The sequence below is a fragment of the Sminthopsis crassicaudata genome, chromosome 3 (assembly GCF_048593235.1).
Source record: "Sminthopsis crassicaudata isolate SCR6 chromosome 3, ASM4859323v1, whole genome shotgun sequence".
In the NCBI taxonomy this organism is placed as follows: Eukaryota; Metazoa; Chordata; class Mammalia; order Dasyuromorphia; family Dasyuridae; genus Sminthopsis; species Sminthopsis crassicaudata.
In genome coordinates, this window is record NC_133619.1 from 288,181,063 (window position 1) to 288,199,685 (window position 18,623).

General features: G+C 33.3%; 1 protein-coding gene across 4 annotated transcripts in view; it reads right to left on the reverse strand.

Moving 5' to 3' along the window:
* Positions 1 to 5,239: 5,239 nt before the first annotated feature.
* The window catches only part of IL1RAPL1 (interleukin 1 receptor accessory protein like 1), a 1,478,533-nt gene continuing 1,465,149 nt past the window's right edge, over positions 5,240 to 18,623 (reverse strand). For all 4 annotated transcript variants that reach the window (XM_074300886.1, XM_074300887.1, XM_074300889.1 and 1 more), the window contains 2 exons: positions 6,594 to 6,764; positions 5,240 to 6,086 (listed from right to left, as the gene is read on the reverse strand). In XM_074300886.1, the coding sequence (XP_074156987.1) occupies positions 5,368 to 6,086; positions 6,594 to 6,764 (890 nt within the window). In that variant the 3' untranslated portion in view covers positions 5,240 to 5,367. The remainder of the gene's footprint in view (positions 6,087 to 6,593; positions 6,765 to 18,623) is intronic.

Below are 18,623 nucleotides of genomic sequence, written 5' to 3' on the forward strand. Positions count from 1 at the left end.
TAAGTCAATCAGTTTTCTATTGTTATTGCTTTTGCAGAAACATTAGAAAAATGACATTAGCAGTTACCCCAGAAATTACAGGCTTTGAGGAAAAAATTTTGAGGAGAAAAAAAATTTCTCTTGTGTTTTTTACATTGATATATATATAGTGTTGCTTTGCATTCTTCTCATCTTAGAGAGAAGAATTGTGTTCACCAAAAAGACTGATCCTTGTTTTACTGTTGAGTCAGTGTTTTGTGATAGCATCTTTTTGCATGTGACTACAAAACAGATTGGGACTCATTTTTACTAGGTCATGATTTGCTAAAATCATATTTCATTCCTCTAAACATCATTATCTTTATATGAATTTATATTGCTGATTGAAATCTTTTCTACTCAATTTATTAATCTAATATATATTTTTATCTTGCTGTCAGGCACAGATAAAATAAAAACAAGAGTATTCACAGTAACCACCATGTCACTTGACTTCATTCTCTAAAATCTACATAATCATACAGATTTCCTTTAAAAGCCGGGAAACTGCCACTACCCTATCTATATTGATAGAGCTGCATAGAAGATTTTGAAAAAGATAATACAGTTCCCATCCTCTGAAAATGCAGATATTATTGGAAAAAACCTACCAGTGATTTGGTGTTCATTTCTGAATTTCCTTTACTAGAAAGACTCTTACAAATTGCTTGAAAGAAATAAGAATTCACAATCTTTAAAAAGGTGGTGTGAAATAAGGCAGCATTGCCAAATCACACAGGTTCTATTTCTTCCAACTGAAGCCATCTCCTGTGGATGTGTGAAGAAAACAAGGAAATGTGATAATCATAAAAATGAGTCTGCAGCTGGGTGTGGAACATTTGTATTAGTCAGCCAGATTATAGGCTTCCAATACAGGAGGGTCAAATTGAGAAAGGAATTAGCTAGTGTGTGTGTGTGTGTGTGTGTGTGTGTGTGTGTGTGTGTGTGTGTGTACATGTGTACTGATGTGATTTTGTTTGAATGTAGGACTCTGACTATATGTTAAAGCTTAACATAAGTGACTTTCAGATTCTACCCTAGTTTTGAGTCAGTAACATATTTTATAACTTTTATAGTGCAGATAATAAATAAATAATAAGTTGTTAAAAGTTTTTAATGAAATGAACACAGTTTCATTACTGTCTCCTTATGAATATAAATTACTATTTGAAAATTTCTTTAGGTACATATGGAATATATGGTTTTATATAGAGTTTCTCCTTTTAATCACATGATTCTGTTTGCTATTTAGGTTAGGAACTAGGTAAATAAAGTGAATGAATGAATAAAAAAATATTAAGTACTAACAATGTGCTAGACACTATGCTAAGTACTAATATAAATATTACAAAGCAAGACTTTCCCTGTCCTCAAAAAGCTTATAGTATAATAGTGAAGAAAAACCACATAACAGAATGATTATTAGGGAGTAGAGTTTTGGGAAGGAGAATCAAAGGGAATAATGACTAAATAGATCAATTAAATTGACAAATTACACCCAAGTCTTGAATATAGGTTCCTAATAGAACTAAAAATTGCCAACTATAATTTCCTCCTATTTCCACTCACAGAAAGCTGATTTCTCCCCTGATTTTCAAAAAATTCCTTTTTGTGGCTATAACTGGAATTTAAAATAAAATAAAATACACGCTCCTAGAAATAGATTACATTGTCACTAGAAAAGTCTTCTACAGCCCTACTGGCTGAAGAAAGAAAATAGCTAATTTTCCAGAAAAAGGTGAGTGTTGTTCTTATTGTGAGAAGTTTAGTTACATTAATATATAGAATATTTGAGAACAATATTATTAAAAAGAAAGCACGAGTGTTGGCTCTTATGTTTTGTTTTTTTTTTAGAAGACCTGGAGAACATAGAAGCATCCAAGAAAGCAGCATCTGGAGAGTTAAAACTAAAGCCATGACAAAAGCAAGCAAAAGACCTTCCAGTGAAATTGTTACACAGAGGCTTAAAGTGAAAATCATAAAATGCTGATGATGCAGAAATACAAGAGGATTTGGGGAAGAGTTGGAAATACAAATCCATTACTTAGGTTTTCTTTAGAGAGAGTCAACATAAATACCACATACTTGCCTATCAATAATTCAGCTGAAGGAAATGCCATATTCTGGCTGTCTCTACTCTTCAGAGCCACGAAAGAATCAGCTACATGCTAACTATACTCCAATAGGTCAGATAACTAAGAGAGAGTAGGAAAGGCTACTGGGAGCAAGGAAGACAGATGCTATATTTAAGAAAGAGATGATTTACATCTGAAGAGTGATTAAAAAAATAAGTTCAAACAACTGATGAAAGGAGATATAGTCATCTCACTTTTCACAATATCAGCATACTATATGCTAGGGAGTTTCTCTGTTTCTGTCTTTCCCCCCCCCTCCCTCTCCCTTTTTTCTTTTTCTTTTTTCTTTTCTTCTCTTATCTCTCTCTGTGTCAAATATGTCTGTCTCTGTGTTTCTTTTTCTTTCTCTAGCTCTCTGTCTTGGTCTCTCTGTCTTTCTGTCTCTGTTTCTGTCTCTCTCACTGTTTCTCTCTGTCTCTCTCTCTCTCTCCTTTCCCCCTTTAGCTTAGTTAATATATTCACAATTTCATTTGTTTTTTTTAACTAGGAAAACCTCCTCCTTCCCTCCCCAAACCCAATCAAGAAAAAGGATAGAGCCTAAACACTAGGGAAAAATACTTTTTTTTTTTCTCTTTTTATTGTGAGTTCTAACAGAACTTTTGTCAAACATTGAGCACGTGAACACATGACAGTTTCCTTCACTTGTTCTCACACAGAGCTGTTGATAGAAAAGGAATATTTTGGGAGGAATGTTTCTTAACCCATCAATAGCTTCTTCTCTGTTTATTTCATTCCTTTGTTTCAAAATATGACAACGCATTAGAGGAAAAAGAAACTTTTCTTAAATCGTGAGAATATCAAATATTACCCATCAATCCCTGAATCATGCTATTCAAAGTGCTAAAAATAGAACAAAAATATACTCCCAATGCAGCTAAATAAACACTTGTGGATGCCTAAAATGTGATTGTGGTCTGATCATTTTTTCTGCATTTTTCTCACACTTCCGTCTTCAGTTTAAAAAAAAAAAGGCCAATGCAGTGCTTTCAGTTTTCTGTGTATTGGGAGAGTATGGGATCCAGTCCAATGAAGTTAAATGCCATCAATTCCTGACAGGTGTCCATAATATCAAGAAAATAATGGGCTTCTTAGAGTCTGAAAATAACCAAATGTGCAAAGCTGATTTTAAATTTTATCTGTCCTGGCAGCTTCAGGTCTATTCTGTTGAAATTTGGCACATGTCCAGAGGGATGCATCACAATAAAGAACAGACTGGAGGAGCACCCAAGGGAATTGTTAAAGAAATAAACATTTTTAGGCAAATAAAAGCTACTGAACATCCCATAGCACCTTTATCTTGTTGTTATGCGGGTACCAGGATCCTTTGGACTTGTACATCACATTCATTCTCATTTTTCATACATTTTCAATGGGCCTTTGCCCCCTTCCCCATGAACTACACTGTAGTTTACTTTCCTTTCTGATCAAATAACATCTTACTAATGAGACCAAAACATTAGAGTGGTTATTTTCTTATATCAATGATAAGAATAAATTAAAAAAAAATACAACATCCATTGCACTGGTCAGCAATTACTGACAGTAATGAAAATGCCTATGATGAATCCCTAAATTAATGTTAAAAATCCTATTATCAATGTACTTTTTTTAAAAAAACTAAAAAATCCCATAGGGAATGTTTTCTTATAATTCTGCCCCCTGCAGGTTCCTTTACAATAGACTTTATTTATTTATTTATTTTGCCATACAAAACATGAATATGAATTAGCAGCTTATATCCTTTATTTCAGACACAGCTGAACTATATGATATGGATTTTCTGGGAGCATTGGAACAAGCTTTCTGTGTTTCTGAAAGATAGAATGATACATTTAAAATAAAACTAATTCTTTATTCAGTAGAATTAATTGTTTTAAACACTTTCAGGTCTGATTTAATGTTTACTTTTGTATAAATACTGTTTATTTTGAAAACATTGATTTTCATTAATATCCATGTTTTAACCTCCTGAGTTCTCATTTAAATCACCTTGAAATTGATAAAATTTTTACTTATTATTATAAACTGAAACAAAGGTAGTAAGAATGCTCAATTCTGAATGTAGCATTGAAAAGTAAATACAGTGAATTAACATTTAAATACAAGGGGACTCCATAATAGGTTTCAAAGATTTGCTCTTACTGTTTAGAAAATAACATTTTGTATAATACAATGTGACAAAACATATTTGATAACATCCTAGTCCTTCCCTTTGGTTTGGAAGCCATCAATATAAATCTCATTATGACTTATGTCAATTCACCCCCTTTGACTGACTTGCCTGGCAATTGCACATAATCTCATTCGCAGAAAAAATTAAAGGGGAAAAAAGTTGAATATTGAAACAAAAACAGCCACAAACACATTCATGCCTTTCCAGGAAGTGATCAAATATAGGTTGATTTTTTGTTTTTATATATATAAGGGTACATCAACTCATTTTTAAACAAAACAACACCCCGGCCCTTGATCTTATCTTCTTAGCACTCAGCAGTAGTCACAGTAAAGTGACTGGTAGACATTTGGGTCTGGAGTGTCATTTGACAAGCAGTGAGTTAAATGTTAAGACAGTTAGACCCACCCCCTCCCATTCTGCAGGGTCACACACCATGCTGACATTAGAAGGGTAGAGGTGGGGATGAGGCAGGACAAGGAAGATATTCAGGGCTCTGATTGGTGGGGCCCTCCTATGAACAAGTGTTCTCCACATCTGTTTTCCTGAATTGGAATTTTGGCCATTCCTTGTATTGCACTCAGAAGGCCAACATGGCCTTGCTGTTGCTAGGCAGAACAGCAAAGTGGATATGGTGGTCCTTGTCCCATCAAATAGCTTTGTCCAAGCACTCCAAAGAAATGTTAAAAAAAAAAACAACGCAAACAGAAAGAAATCAAACCCATTCTAAAATTATACTAATGAAGCAAAAAGGGTTTCCTATCTATACATCAGTCTCTTCATTAAAAAATGTAAATATACAAATTCCAATGACATATAAAACAAAGTCAAAAAATGTAATGGCAAGAGACATGGTAAAACAGGAAGACACTGATGCTACAAATAAATTGCAAAAAACATATGTACAAGACCCTGTTTTTCCTCGTATTTTTATAGATTGTAATGCATGTTTTAACAGCAGCAGTCGAGGATGTAGTTCCAGGCACTGGACTGCAGACTCAGCTCCTATTCCAAGGGACAAAGTCGCCCCTTCCTTTTCTGTCACCAAATCACACTGGATATACTGGTCTCGCGTGGTAAGAGCGGCAGTATTGCACTGTTTGTGTGGGCCTCGTCTGGGTTCTGCTCCCTGTTGGATTTTGTCTGCGGCCGCTGTCCGTTGATAAGTGTCATAGGGATGTTACAGTAGGTATGCTGGTTACCTATTGAGGTAAGAGGCAGGGTGCCGGTAGGAGGTACATCGTATTCATAGCTTCGATAATAGTGTTTCTGACGCATTTGTGAATGGTACGTATTGTGAAACGTGGAGCGCAGATCTGGATGGGCAGTGGCAAGTGCAGTGGAGGTGGCGGCAGCCATGGAAATTGCTGAGACAGTCTGCAGCTCCCCGAAGGGCCCTTGCTCACTGACATCTAATACCTGCTCATGGGAAATGGGCTCTATCCTCTTAAAAGGCATTTCATACTGTAAACGTTTCCAGAATTTAGAATTCAACTTGTTGCATTTTGGTCCATGCCATTTAATAACCGTCAGGAGTTTAATGGTGTGCTTTAGAGCTTCCACCTCCTGGTAGTTCATGATTCCTCGAAGTTCACTACATTCAATTAATATCACTTTAATTTCTCCTGTAACTAGCATGTTCCGAAGTCGGGTCTCCAGTTCAAAGATACTCCAGCCTCTTCTTACCACATAATTAGGAGTCATAACTATAATCAGTCGCTTGCTTTGATCCACGCATCTTGCCACATCTTCAATGTACGCTACAAAATAGAACAATGGTCTCTCAGAATTAGTATGACTAACACTTGGCCCAGAAAGGTAGGGAAAATACAAATTCTTTCTGCAAGACAGATCTCTGTCCTCTCTCTCTTTTTTTTTTAAATCAGGAGTGGAGCTGTTTACTTTAGGAAGAATGCAATAAATAATAACTATTATAGAACAGAAATTGGACCAGAAAACAAATTCATTTGAACTGATGATCTAATTTGCATAAAATATTGCAAAAAAGCATAAATCTATTTGATTTATTTAATGCTTAGGTTATAATATGTATTCTGTAGAGTTATGGATATGGTTCTTCAGAATTATTGTTATTTTTATAATTTTATTTGGAGCATTTCTTTATACTATTTATTAAATATTATAGAAGAATATTTTAGAATGAATAAAATATTATCATATCAAACAATAAATCTTTAGGTAAATATGCCCATATATAAATATAGCCCTGCTTCCAATATATAAAGAATTTAAAACAATTAACTTACTTCCAGTAGGAATCAAATCTCTGTCTGGAATGAACAATTTGTACCCATAATGTTTTTCCAGCATATCAGGCAGAATTTCAAGGGCAAATCTTTCTTCTTCCCCAGTTTCTTGATTCCACTGATCAGGATCCACTTTGGTATATGATAAGTATGCATCATAATCTTTGTTATCTGTCAAAATATTAAAGTTATATTGGGGTGATTATCATATGAAAACAACTTGTATATATTTGCATAGACTGAGACATATGGACGTCATATAAATGTATGTATACACACATACACACACACACATATATATATATATATATATTTCATTTCAAAGCAGGAAAAAATATCCATTACATGCATTTATTTCATATGTCAAACCAAGAAAAACATCTTTATTTATTTTCATTAATGCCAAGTGTACTAGAAAATCTTAAAGGCATAAGGGGTCATATTCTTCTTTATGTTGTGAAGAAAGTAGGGAAAAAAATCAGTGAAAAGAGCAGAATGTTAAGTTCCTTCTAATCCTCTCAATAGCAGTGCTATTGAGCTATAGAAAATCTCATTTGCTTCTGAAAGATGCCTATTTGAGTAGTTACTCTCTTCTGTAATGTTCCATTCATTCCATTCTGTGTCTAGAAATTAACCAACAGATCTATTTCCCTTTTTCTTCTCTAATCCATTTTACATAGTAATTATTGCAAAGAAAACTAATTGTAAGCCCACCCATCTTAATAAAAGCCACACAAAAAGGCATTTATACTTTTTTTGTGTTGCATTTATATATACATTCATATGTTGACAGATTTTCATTCTTAACACTGGGGGAAAATGCCATGCTCAAGAACTTCAAAAATAAACAACAACAGCAGCATTTTACTCAATGCCCTTTGATTTTACCTATAAAATATTGATGAATAAATTTTCATCAATCTAGAGAGGTTATTTCCTGAGCTGTTTGTGCTGCAAGTACTTAAGAAAATTTCTAGTTCTAATAACTGTCCAGTGCAGAACTCCCCTTATATAGCATTTTAGCATAACCATACTCTGAATACTTCTAGTGATGGAGACAATAATATTCAGGAAATAGTATAAAAGAAAAAGGTCAGGGATAAATTCCTTATATATTTTACTAAAATTGTGCAGAGCATGGGTAAAAAAAAAAAAACAACCTTAAGATCTTAATGTAAGAAAATAAATTTGGCCTTATGAAGATTAATGGGACTTGATGAGATGTGACTCATGCTAAGAATGAGGCTAACTTCTTGCAAGGTGTGGTAGAGAAGTTGTTATTCAGTCATGTTTGACTCCTCATGAACCTATGAACCATATTGTCCATAGAGTTTTCTTGGCAAAGATAATGGAATGGTTTGTAATTTCCTTCTTTAGAAGATTAAGGCAAATGTAAGTTAAATGACTTGCAGGATCACACAAGCTAGTAAGTATCTGAATCCAAATTTGAATATGAAACCAGGTTCAGCACTCTTTCCATTGAGCCACCTAACCAAATCTATATGTCTGTCTGTCTGTCTGTCTGTCTGTCTGTCTGTCTCTCTCTCTCTCTCTCTCTCTCCCTTTCTCTCTCTCTCTCTCACACACACACACACAGACACACACACACACAAACAGAAATCTAACCAAAATAAGAAATATTAAATGAGAATATTTAGACAAAAATTAATGAAAGAAGAAACAAGAGATTTTGTGGTTGAAATTTAATAGAGACTATTCAACTAGAAGGGGGAATTTAATGATATGTTCAAGAAACAGAATATTAACAGAATATTAACTTCATACCAAAGTATGTAATAGTAGTGATTTAGGGATTTCAACTAACCGGGCATCTTCAAGTGCTCTATCTTTGCTAAAAGCAGTTTAACTAATACATGTTTGACTTGCCCTTTTATAATTTTCCCCAAGAGGGGAGATAAAGGATGAAAGGAACCTGATTTGATTCAATACAATAGAGTAACTAGTTGCTAAGTTGAAAATTAGAGGAACAAGGAAAGAAACTAGTCACTACAACTCCATCTTGGAATCTCTGAAAGGTAAAGAAGGCAAAATGTGATATACACCCCAGTGTGTATCTAAGATTTTGGAAAAGCAGAGTTAAAAGCAGAATATTCTAATCTAAAAGGTTAAGAAGTTGACCCAAGAGATCCTCAAGGATGACATTTCAATGACACAAAGATAAATGTTTCAGGTGAGAAAAAGAAGATGGAGAAATATAAAGAAAAATAGGTAGAAGTCATCCATTATCTTATTCTAATTGAATTTTTAAAATATGAGTTGGCACTATGGGAAGGCAACGACATAAGGAATGATAGTCTTTTAGAAAATAGTGTCAAGAATGCTAAAACTCAGCATTAACTAAGCCTAATGATAAATTGTAAAGACAATAAAAGCACCAAAAATACTAATTGAGATAAAAGGAAGATTAAAGTAGAGAAAGGGCTATTGCTCAAAAGTGGAAAGATGATTATGAATAACAGAGAGAAGCTAGAACTAATAAAATTTTCCATTTTTCTGTTTCCCCTGTGAAGGGAACAATCTTCAGATTGGGAAGGTTAGAATGAAAATGATTAATGGTGAATTAAAACCCAAGATATGTAAAGACATAGTAAAAACAGCTGACATTTTCATAGTGCTTCAAAATTTGCAAAGCATTTTATCTACATCATTAATTGATTTTCTCCGCAATCTGTAATGTAGATCATGTTACTACTTCCATTTTAGAGCTCACCAAACTAAAATAAAATTGCCCTGTATCACAATAGTTAGTAAATAGCAAAGACAGGGTGCAGAGTCAAGTCTTCCAGTGTCCAAAGCCATACCCATTAAGTAGTCATACTATTAACAGTAAGTTTCATGTCACTAATCCAAGTGTACTACATCCCAAGATATGGTGGGAAAAAGAAAAAAAATCACCTTGCTTATAGAATCATAGAGTTAGAGTTTAAATGGTATTGGTGGTTTCTGAAGAAATACAGAGAACAGAGGTGTCATTGAACAAATGAGCAAATATCTTTCTTATCCCAAAATAAAGATAGCATCAGTCAATGAGTTTGACTTATATTTCTAGTGAAATTCTTAAATATATCACATGTGAGTATTTAAAAAGGAAAACAATAATTAAGAGATAACATGAGTTTAGTCATAGCAAATCATGTTAGCTTAATTTCATTTTCTTTTTTAAAACTTAAGAGACCAACATATTTGTAATTTGTGAACATAGTATAACTCAATATAAGAAAGGAATATCATCAAATGATGACAACTTGATGGACAATAGAAAGAGAAACTGACTAGTATGGTTAATGTGATACAAATCTGGAAATAAAGAAAGCAAAATATTAATGACATCCTGGAGGATGGTTGTTATCCTCTCCTGTGTCTTAGGACTCTATAAGATAAATAGGTATGTAGGTAGGTAGGTAGCAAGGTAGATAGATAGATAGAGAAATATATAAGTATCATGAAACATTCTTACTAAATTTTGTTTAAAAATTTAACAATGTGAGTTTAATATTTTTAACAAAAAATTTGGACCCTAAAATATTATTTGATAGGATCATAAAATAATAGGATACAATTTAACTCATAGTAGCAGAAAAACTGAAATTTGCATAGAAATGTAAATTACAATTTCCATGCTGATATAACACTGCTAATTCATATAGTAATTCACAGATTTTTGAGATGCTTTTGCTTTGCTGCAACATAGATATTTACCCTGAATAGGTCATATCATTTTTAAAATTCTATTCATCATCAATCCATGAAGACATGAAGTGCTTAAAATGCCACCAAAGTGCCTCAGACACATACTTTTTGGAGATTTCCAAACCAACTGGACAATAGTTTGAAAAACTAGGTAAATTAAATTGAAAACATCTGTAATTATGTTAAAACACAGTGGCAGGAATAGAGAACAAAGCCCACAGATTTTTCTTCAGTTTTTGAATGTTATTATACTTTACTTTTGCCCATGCAAACTAGGAAACTACTTACTAGCTTAATTCCTTAAGAACTAGGTCAGTCAATTTCAATAGGCTTAGAAAATCTGAATATGAAAGATGAAGTATTTCCATGAAATAGAAATGTTACTCAATCATAATACTTTAAGTCCAAGAAGGAACTATTTGCACATGGAAGAAAGATAGGAAAGTTGGGACCAGAGCCAGATTGACTAAACAATTATCTCCATAAACACCTGAGACACACGGAAATGCCACAAGTGTTGGCAGCTCACTAAAAAGAACAAATAGATTAAAAGAAGTTGCAGGCACAGATCCAGAAAAGGAAAATCAAGAGAAGAATAGCAATGCATGGTTGAAAAAAAGTATTTTTTTCCTAGTGAAAGATCCATCAGAAACAACTTTTTAATTTAATAAATTAAACAAACATATTCACCTTCTATATATATAGAACCCTTTATCAGGGCTAGATACTTAGGGAAACTTGGATTTTAGATAAGGTATTTGACCTATAGTTTAGTAGGGGGTTAGAATATATGTGTGTGTGTATATATGTAGAGAGAGAGAGAGACTCAAAACAAAATATTACTAATAATTGCAAAGATATATAAACAAAATATAAAAAGTTAGAAGGTGAAAGATCAGCACTAACATGGAGCAGGGGAATTTGCTAAGTTGTTGTAGAAGAAGTGACACTATCACTTTGAGCTTTGGGGAAGGGAAAGTCACTCAAAAGGCAAAAGACTTCATATATTCAAAAACCTTTTCATCCCATCCTCAGTGATATGAATTATGATAAACAACTTTGAATAGAAACAGTAAACCATAAACTTTTAGAGAATTGACACTTTCCATCACAGAGATTTCTGTAAATAGTATATAAAGGTCATGGAACAGTTATTGTTAAAGAACTTAAGCATGTATAATTGCACTTTGTATCTTACTTATCTTGGAGACTAAATTGAGAGTTAGAGACTTATGGCAAGTGTGTCAAAGATAGCTTTGATTTTCTTTTTGGTAAGGAAGGTCACCATTTTGATGCTTTTTTTGTGGTATCACTCATGAGAGGCATAATCTGCTGCCACAGGGAAACTGAATGTTTCCTTTATGGAGGCTGGCATACTACTATCCACTATCCCTATTTCAGATTTTCAAAAGAAAGATTATATTCATAGCGCCATCATGGCCATCCAGAAAGGAGTCCCTTTCATCAACAAGGACATTCATACCTCATCTAGTGGGTGAGGAGGCCATAGGTTTCTTGAATACAATATACCCACTGGAAGCTGAAGAATCCCTAAAGTCTCCTTTAAATTCTTCTTCCATATCTTGATTGGGAAAAAAATTTCAAAACCAACTACAACCTTGGCAGTTTCATTGACAGAATTAGGCCACCTTTCTTCCAGCTAGTAGTGAGAAATATAAGCTTTTGAGTAGTTTAGTGACTAACCTTAGACTTAAGAAGAGATGATTTCAAATCCCACTTTAGCTACATACTAATTGTATAAATTCTACCCAAATCTCAATCTTTTTGAGCCTCAATTTTGTCAAATATAAAATGGAGATAATAATAAGACTTTCTTTAAAAGATTGTTGTAAGGAATAAATACAAAAGGTGTTTTGTAAACCTTTATGTGTCATAGAAATAATAGTAAATGTTATCATCATGATAAATAATTATCATAATAATTATAATAATCCCAGACTAAAATTCTGGAAAAATAAGGTAGAGGGATTTGGGAAGACAAGTTTTGAAAGTCTACTATGTCCTCTAGAACTTGAGATGCTAAGTGTAAGGACGCCTACTACCAAAACAATAAAATAATCCATTCCTCTAAGGCACCTCACAGAATGATCTAGGAAAACTAAAAAACTGTCCTTTCAGTTAATTTTCTCATCTTCCAAGATCAAGAGCTTACCACTTCCAAATGCCCAAAGAGATAATTATACCTAAGATCTTGCTATCATCACCCATAATTGTGCTAACTCCATGATTTTGTTTGACTTGTGAAGTTTCCATCTTTGACCTTCCATGATTCTATATGCCTCAATCTTCTTAAAACCAATTTTTTGTCTTCATCACAACCTTTTAGTACCTCTCTCATTCCTCATCCTCCTTGATTATCAAATTACTTTCAATTTTTTTTCAACCTTACACAGTAGAGCAGTATATGTCATCAACTATACTCTATAATTTGTCTTTGACTAACTTGCACTGGGTCCTGCTGTCCTACATGTCTTGGAAGTTCCCAACTCTTAATTATCTCCATGATTACCTTTTCTGAACTCACTCCTGAACTGCTAGATCTCATTTGAGTAACTAATGGAGCCATGCCAATTTACTACAAATAAATGACATCTAATGTCAGCTGGATTTTCACTGCTGTATGGGAAAATGCTTTATTTTTTTCATTGAATAACTCATATTTCTAAGAGGTTGCCTGAAGCATTATCTTCTCAAGTCGTAAGATATCACTCATACTCTTCTCCCCCACCAGATTTATATGCTATTTCATTGACATAATTATGCCATTCATTACGGATTTTCTATTCCTTTTTAGTTGATTTCTAAAACTCATTCTTATTCACTCATGCACCCCTACATTATTCCTCATTCTGAGAAAAAAGTGGCTTTTTGTTTTACTTTGAAAAGGATAGCATTTTAACCTATGAATTTTATTACTCTCTCCTACCTTGTTCAGCATGTTTGCCTATTGAGCTTAATTCACCTTTTTTTTCTTTTTAACTTTCAACCAATACACACATATGTACATATGTTTATATGTGTGTATAATATATATATATATGTATATATATCCCATGCTGCCTAAAATCTTGCTTAAGTATACTCTATATTAAAAAAAATTGCACTTGATTCTTCTAGTCTCTCCAACTATCATCCTATGTGTAGTATAATGTAATAGATTTTATTAAGCACATATTATGTACTCAGTATTGGAAATAAAATAGAAATTTGAGACGGTTTTCTGCTTTCAAAAAGTTTACATTTAGACAAAGCAACATATATAGAAGGATTCAGATTGTTGGGAAATGGGAATACTAAAACTTATTTATAATCTGGGAAAATGCCAGAGTAAGTAGCAAGGGTCTCCGTATCTTATAGTGCAATATCTTAGCATAACATCCTTGATCAAGAGAAGAATGAGTCCAAGGATTAGAGTGAAGTGGAATTGTGCTATGCTCCAGGTAAAGGTAAAAACAGCAGAGATAAGGACATTCCCCTTTTCACCACCAAACTCCTATTTATAATTGTCTGTCCTTTAACTGCTTCTACTTTGTTATTATCCACTCCTTACTCAGTCTCCAATGAAATCAAGCTTTCTATCCCATAACTGTAGTGACACTGCTCTATCCAGAATTGTCATTTTAAAAAATTGCTTGTAACGTTCATTTCAGAATCCTTATTTTTATTTTACTTTTCCTAATGCTAGTAATAATGTTTGAAGAACTGATCACTCATTATTCTTGGGCATTCTTTTGTCCTCTTCAAACATGCACCTTTTTTCTTTTGAGTCAATCCTTCCCTGTTTGACTATTTATTTTCAGTTTCTTAGCTAGGTGATCATCTACCCCATTATCTCTTTACAATGAGGATTCAGTATTTTTCTTTTCTAAGAGATCTTTCTTTTTTGTTAAATCTCTGTAATAATCTTGATGATTTTGGAGATTCCATCATCTCCATTGTATGCAAAAGACTCCCTGATTTATTTATTGAGATCTAATCTTCTTCCTCAAGTCTGGTCACATTTCTTAGATATTTTCTTTTGGGTGGGAGATTTGAGTGGAAGAAGGACCAGACGAGAGCTGTGATTTTAACAATGTAGCAAACTCTTTGTGAAGAACTTCCCTCTGTCAATACAAATTTGCAGCTTCTCCATTACTTATAGTCTTAGAGAATTGCCTGGGTACTGAAGTATCAAATGACTTGTGGTCACAAAGTTCATATATGTCAGAGCAGGACTTGAATTTAATTCTTCCTAACTGCAGGACCGGTTCTCTTACCCAGTGTATAGTGCTATTTCTTATTTGCATATCAAAATATCAAATCCCCAAAATTTCCTCCTCAAACTTCCTCCTCTTTTTTTTTTTTTTTGTTCAGTCATTATTTTTTAAAGTATTATTCAATTCTTAGGATTTTCTTAGCAAAGATACTGCAGTATTTTTGCCATTTCCTTCTTCAGTTTATTTTATAGATGAGGAAACTGAGGTAAAGAAGGCTAAATAACTTGCCCATGATCAAACAGCTATTGAATTTCTGAAGTTGGATGAATCTTCCTGACTCTAGAACCAGCATACCATCCACTGTGCCCGCTAGGTACTCCTTTTCCTGAATGCTTTTTCTTAATCTTTGATTTTCATATAATTACAATACAACTACTAATAATCATTATTGTTTTTTATTTATTCATTCATGGTCAAAAAGAAAGATGGTACAGCTTTTTCATTGAGTGAGTCACTTGACACAGAACATATCATTAAGTCAATCTGCCTTGAGGCACTGTGGTGCAATTTGCAGGATTACAATTTCTTAACTGGACATAAACTATAGTAATTATGTCCAGGTATGATCCATACTGTTTTTCCCTCCTGATAGATACCTGTCCTGAACGTAATCTTCTCTTAACAAAATATGACATTCCCTTGCCAAAGTAAATTTCTTAATAAGATGTAAATTTCTTCTTCATACCACAATGAGAATGATTTGATTCATAGCCAGTTTATATATTGGGTAAATCTTTGAATTTGGCTAGAAAATGACATACACAAATCTGATTAGAAAAAGGAAAAAGGAAAATCAAATCGTTAGTCTTAAAAATGAAAAGGGAGAACTCTCCACCAATGAAGAGGAAATTAGAGCAATAATAAGGAGTTACTTTGCTCAACTTTATTCCAATAAATTTGATAACCTAAATGAAATGGATGACTACTTCTAAAAATATAGGCTTCACAGATTAACAGAGGAGAAAGTAAATTGCTTAAATAGTCCCATTTCAGAAAAAGAAATAGAACAAGGTATTAATCAACTCCCTAAGAAAAAATCCCCAGGACCAGATGGATTTACATGTGAATTCTACCAAACATTTAAAGAACAATTAGCCCCAATGCTATATAAACTATTTGAATAAATAGGGAATTGAAGGAGTCCTCCCAAATTCCTTTTATGACATAGATAGACATGGCACTGATACCTAAACCAGGTAAGTTGAAAACAGAGAAAAATAATTATAGACCAATATCCCTAATGAGTATTGATGTTAAAATCTTAAATAAGATATTAGCAAAAAGACTTCAGAAAATCATCCTCAGGATAATACACCATGATCAAGTAGGATTTATACCAGGAATGCAGGGCTGGTCCAATATTAGGAAAACTATTAGTATAATTGACCATATTAATAACCAAATTAACAAAAAAATATATGATCATCTCAATAGATGCAGAAAAATCATTTAATAAAATTCAATATCCATTCCTATTAAAAACACTTGAGAGTATAGCAATAAATGGACTTTTCCTTAAAATAATCAGTAGCATCTATTTAAAACCATCAATCAGTAAGCATCAAATGTAATGGGAATAAACTGGAACCATTCCCAATAAGATCAGGAGTGAAAAGAGGTTGCCAACTATCACCATTACTATTCAATATTGTATTAGAAATGCCAACTTTAGCAATAAGAGTTGAAAAAGAGATTAAAGGAATTAGAGTAGGTAATGAGGAAACAAAATTATCACTTGATATGATGATAGCGGTATATTTTTGAGGGTATAATGGTATACTTAGAGAACCCCAGAGATTCTACTAAAAAGCTATTAGAAATAATCCCTACCTTTAGCAAAGTTGCAGGATACAAAATAAACCCACATAAGTCATCAGCATTCTTATATATCACTAACAAAATCCAATAGAGTTATAAAGAGAAATTCCATTTAAAGTAACTACCTATAGTGTAAAATATTTAGGAATCTATCTGCCAAGGGAAAATCAGAAACTATATGAGCAAAACTATAAAACACTTTCCACACAAATAAAGTCAGATCTAACCAATCGGAAAAATATTAAATGCACTTGGATAGGGTGAGCAAATACAATAAAGATGAGCATACTACCTAAACTAATCTATTTATTTAGTGCTATATCAGTCTCCAAAAAAACTATTTTAATGACCTATAAAAATAACAACAAAGTTCATATGGAGAAATGAAAGGTCAAGAATTTCAAGGGAATTAATGAAAAAAAAATCAAATGAAGGTAGCCTAGCTGTACCAGATCTAAAATTATATTATAAAGCAGCAGTTACCCAAACTATTTGATATTGGCTAACAAATAGACTAGTTGATCAGTGCAATAGCTTAGGTTCAAAGGAAAAGACAGTCAATAACCTTAATAATCTAGTGTTTGACAACCCCGAAGACCCCAGCTTTTGGGATAAGAAGGAAATTGCTGGGAAAATTGGAAATTAATATGGCAAAAGCTAGACATTGACCCACACTTAATATTGTACACCAAGATAAGGTCAAAATGGGTTCTAAAGAATGAGATTATAAATAAATTAGAAGAACATAGGATAGTTTGCTTCTCAGACCTGTGGAAGAGGAAGGAATTTATGACCAAAGAGGAACTAGAGATCATTATTGATCACAAAATAGAAAATTTTGATTATATCAAATTGAAAATTTTTTTTACAAACAAAACTAATGCAGACAAGATTAGAAAGGAAGCAATGAAGTGGCAAAACATTTTTATAGTCAAAGGTTCTGAGAAAGGCCTCATTTCCAAAATATATAGAGAATTGACTCTAATTTATAAGAAATGAAGCCATTCTCCAATTGATAAATGATCAAAGCATATGAACAGACAATTCTCAGATGAAGAAATTGAAACTATTTCTAGCCATATGAAAAGATTCTCCAAGTCATTATTAATCAGAGAAATGCAAAATAACATAACTCTGAGATATCCACTACACACCTCACAGATTGGCTGGAATGACAGGGAAAGATAATGAGGAATGTTGGAGGAGATATGGGAAAACTGGGACACTGATACATTGTTGGTGGAATTGTGAATACATCCAGCTATTCTGGAGAATGATTTGGAACTATGCTCAAAAAGGTATCAAACTGCACATACTGCATGATCCAGCAGTGTTACTACTGGGCTTATATCCCAAAGAGATTTAAAGAAGGGAAAGGGACCTGTATGTTCAAGAATGTTTGTGGCAGTCCTCTTTGTAGTATCCAGAAACTGGAAACTACGTGGATGCCCATTAATTAGAGAATGGCTGAATAAATTGTGGTATATGAATATTATGGAATATTATTGCTCTGTAATAAATGACCAGCAGGATGATTTCAGAAAGGCCTGGAGAGACTTAGATGAAACTGATGCTGAGTGAAATGAGCAGGGCCAGGAGATCATTATATACTTCAACAACAATGCTATATGATGATCAATTCTGATGGATGTGGCCATTTTCAACAATGAGATGAACCAAATCAGTTCCAATAGAGCAGTAATGAACTGAACCAGCACACTCAGTGAAAGAACTCTCGAGATGACTATGAACCACTACACAGAATTCCCAATCCCTCTATTTTTGTCCACCTGCATTTTTGATTTCCTTCACAGGCTAATTGTACACTATTTCAAAGTCTGATTCTTTTTGTACAGCAAAATAACTGTATGGACATATATACATATATTGTATTTAACTTATGCTTTAACATATTTAACATTTATTGGTCAACCTGCCATCTGGGGGAAGGGATGGGAGGAAGGAGAGGAAAAGTTGGAACAAAAGGTTGCCATTGTCAATGCTGAAAAATTACCCATTCATATATCCTGTAAATAAAAAGTTATAATAAAAAAAGAAAGAAAATCACATACACACACACACACAAAGATGGAGAGACTAATAACTTGAGAGGTGAAGCAGAGATCTTGTTTACAATGCATGGTATTAATCCCATTGATAGTGGGAAGGAAAAACCAGTGTAGTCAGGTGATCTTTCAAGAGAATCATAAACATTAAGGAATTA